Source organism: Stylophora pistillata, chromosome 13 (genome assembly GCF_964205215.1).
Source record: "Stylophora pistillata chromosome 13, jaStyPist1.2, whole genome shotgun sequence".
NCBI classification, from domain to species: domain Eukaryota; kingdom Metazoa; phylum Cnidaria; class Anthozoa; order Scleractinia; family Pocilloporidae; genus Stylophora; species Stylophora pistillata.
Genome location: NC_142531.1, coordinates 9,581,559 through 9,585,055, shown reverse-complemented (window position 1 = coordinate 9,585,055; position 3,497 = coordinate 9,581,559). Strand labels below are relative to the sequence as shown.

Here is a 3,497-nt window from a genome sequence, read left to right as displayed (position 1 = left end):
GCTTCTAATCGTACGACAAAGGTATGTATTTGTATTTGTATTTACGATTATTTATACAGGGTAGCCCAGTTTAGCAGATAGCTAGTTTAAATGGGGCCCTGTGAACACTCACCCATCCCACCCCAGGGGAGGACATCCACCACACAGTAATCTCGTGCGTGGGAAATTAACGTCTCCTACCCCTAACCCTGCAGGAGACGGGGCCTACGGTTTATTCGTCCTTATCCGAGGAGACTAGAATATCTATCCATTTCTTGATGTTATAGAAAGGCAGCAAATTCTCCTCAGTTATTTTAAGACCATGAGTATTGGTCCGGCCAGGGCTCGAACCCTCGACCTCCCGCAAAACTGTTAGTAAAGTTGGCTTACTTTAGCTCGAGATCAGAGTTGTTTGAGACATTTTGGGAGTATTTGGAGTCAGTGTTTAAAGCGAACAGGGGTCTAGAATACAAGGAGATCATATATTATGGAATAAAGCCACATCTGTAGAGTAGCGTTTTAAAGGTGAAGTTCGTCACATCCTGACATATCGGATGAGCAGAGAAGCTGTTGATGAACAGATAAGTTATCAACATTCCCCATTTGTCAAGAAAAGGTGGTAAGAGCAATTTGCAGTGTTCGTTTATTTTGTACTAATTACTTCCTCGGGATGTTACGAATCGTCCAGTTATGACAATCATTTCTGGCGTTAAAACGTTTGGAGGTGGGGCTCGAGAATGTAAAAAAAACATTAGTTTGGAAAAAAATAACTTTTGACGTTGGGGATTCCATTTAAATAAATGGAGTGGTACTTTTGACAAATAATCAGTCATCAGTGGACATACGAAGAAAAGATTGCCACGTCATGCTGGTATTCTCTCGTATCAGGTGAACAATTCTGTCCTTATATTTCATGACATTCCTTTGAGAAGTCATTTGACCGACAGTCGGGCGCAATCTTGAACTAAACACAGTAAGAAACCGTCATCTGTTTTGGGTTTGACCTTTAACTATTCGCCGCAACGGATTGATAAGTGTTATTCTGTAATACTCTAAGGTGGATTGGACCAGCGAGAAGCCATCGTCTCAGAGAAAGTATGATTCCCTTGAAAAATATCCAAAAGAAAGGCAAGGCTGTTAAACATGAAAAGCCTGAAAAGCGATTGAAGAATAGGAGCAAGCTTCCTCATAAGAGGACAAGCACTGTGGCCCTCACAGAGACGCTTAACAAACGGGTCGATGTGAACAGGATACGGAACAGAAAGTCGTCCTGCCCGGAGATTCTTCTGTACAATACAGGTCTCAAGGGCAAAGAACTTCCCGAGCTTTTCAAGTTGATAAAGATTGGGGAAGCGGACTTACAGTCGCTAGCCACGAAAGGGATCTTTCCACTCCACGATGCTGTGTCCAAAGGGCTTACGGACTGTGCTAAGGTGCTTATCGAAAAAGCTACGACTCTAAACGTGCGGAATGCAGAGGGATACTCGCCCCTGGATATAGCCGTGGAAACGGGAAATTTTGAGTGCGCAGAGTTATTGATAAGGCATGGAGCTTCAGCTGAAGACATCAGGAATGGTTTTAAATTGAGGTCAAGGATCGTACGAAAGATCTCCAGTCCAAAATAGGCGCGTACCTTGTAAGATTGTATGTGTTAGTCAGGAATTAGATTTTATGCAAGTACATGTATACTGTCGAGTTCAGGAAAATTAAAATTCCGGCCTCTGACTCCCTCTGTTATGTAGCCGAGAAGGAATTTTATGACGGTGTAGCTTTCTTAATGAGCAATGATACGAAAATTGACTCTGTTAACTCTCTTGTAAACGTAATGTTTTTGCCTAATGAGACATCATCTATAAATGGATTCTGCAGCTAACCAAATGACTATGGCTATAAACATTCATTTTGCAAGCGAGAACCTGCCCACTTAGACAAGCATCGTTATTTAATCTTTAAAGCCTTCGTGATATTGAGCGATTAAAGTAAGTCAAAGCTCTTCAGGTCACAAAACCGCGCTCCTCATTAAATCACGGTGTATTGCATATTCTGCCAAACTTGGAATTCAGGCAGATTTGGAGATGTAGGTGGTTCTCAATATGAAATTTAACTGTTAATTAGAAAGAACACTACTTCAATGAACTTACTTTAAAATCTCAAGTGCCTGGTGGTCTTCCTTGATTGGGAAACATAGTTTACATTCAATCGTTGAAAAAAAAAAAAGGAATTAGATGACTAATCCTATTTTGCAACTCAGACACTTACCTAAACAGATCATAATCTCAGACTTCTAATGTGTGTAATATTTGTCCTAATAATTTTCCGTAAAAAGCGAGAGAAATCTCAAAAACGAGCGAATAATTCACATTTCTAGCTATTACGATATTTTGAAGGAAACATCTTCTCTGATTAAATGATAACGGCGGAACCGAGGTATGGTAATCTCATTAACTACAGATATTGGAGACAAGAGCTGCATAACAAATTAACAGTTCAAACCCTGGTATTAGCCCTTGGAGACATTTCCATGGCAGTTGCTGAGTTAGAATTGACAGTTCATTGCTCCCAAACCCTTCAACTCCCAACAGTTGTATAGAAATTCTCCCCTTTTAGCAGGCTCCCATAAATTCCTTTTGAATTAGTTAAGAGTATTCGGGTTCATAACAAGATCAGTTGTGTGTTACTTCTCATCATCTAAGTGTTTGCCGAGCTTTGTCGGATAATACAGTAATGCTTGTATGGAAATTTTTTTTGTGAATCAGTTCCTGAAACTAAAGGGTTCACTGCATTCGACTGAAGAAAGTAACAATTGATAAAACTAAGAAAATCCATAAACTTCTGAACATTGCTCAGTTGACCCTTTGTAACACCCAGCACAATCAAGTGTGTAGATTTTTAAACATATGGAGTAACATTATGGTTTGACCGGCGAACTAGGCGAAAACTAGCTTCAGCACTGAAAGATGATGATAAAAAGCCAATTTTGGTGTTGGTGTTTTGATATCTAAGGTGATCTTGGAGTTACCGTCAACTTTCACTCGGGAGGTCTGATTGAAGTCTGAATTCTTTTGCTTTTATGATGGTCACAAGTTTTATTTAAGAAGAAGGTACAAGTTTCGAATAGTTTTTCACCGTAAACGTTTGTCGTTTTAACTGCTTCAATTTCACTTTATTGATGCTTCAGAAACAGTTATTTGTTTGGGTGTCTTGATAGGTATGTTACCGCAACACCACAACCCAGGAGCGGAGAGTGATATTCTTCAATAACAAGTTAACAGTGAACCTTTTTGTTTCGATAGACAGCCATTAACAAATTGACCTGTGATATCACTTGGTCGCAATGCTATACGGAATTTATTTAACCTTATCAAGATTGATTTAGTTAGGAATGTCAACAAAAGGCGAAAGAATTAATAAGGATTATAAGAATTAGAAAAATATCCCAATATTTCGGTGACTATCCAAACCACATAAAAATGCAGTTCCTACTGTCATAAACAACCGATGAATTTTACATTGTAGGG

At 39.3% G+C, this 3,497-nt stretch overlaps 1 protein-coding gene across 2 annotated transcripts; it reads left to right on the top strand.

Moving 5' to 3' along the window:
• Positions 1 to 2,405, top strand: LOC111330158 (uncharacterized). 2 transcript variants are annotated; one of them, XM_088743871.1, is made up of 2 exons: positions 1 to 21; positions 1,037 to 2,405. In XM_088743871.1, the coding sequence occupies exon 2, from the start codon at positions 1,077 to 1,079 to the stop codon at positions 1,602 to 1,604; it is 528 nt and encodes a 175-aa protein (XP_088599997.1). In that variant the 5' UTR covers positions 1 to 21; positions 1,037 to 1,076; the 3' UTR covers positions 1,605 to 2,405. The 2 variants fall into 2 exon arrangements, with proteins under 2 accessions (XP_088599997.1, XP_022790714.1); XM_022934979.2 differs by lacking the exon at positions 1 to 21 and adding an exon at positions 761 to 867.
• Positions 2,406 to 3,497: the final 1,092 nt, after the last annotated feature.

Bases quoted from the DNA above. Each gene is read 5' to 3' on its own strand.
- LOC111330158 (XM_022934979.2), top strand. From the start codon at position 845: ATGCTGGTATTCTCTCGTATCAG. The intron at 868-1,036 runs GTGAACAATTCT...TAATACTCTAAG, and splicing joins CTGGTATTCTCTCGTATCAG to GTGGATTGGACCAGCGAGAA.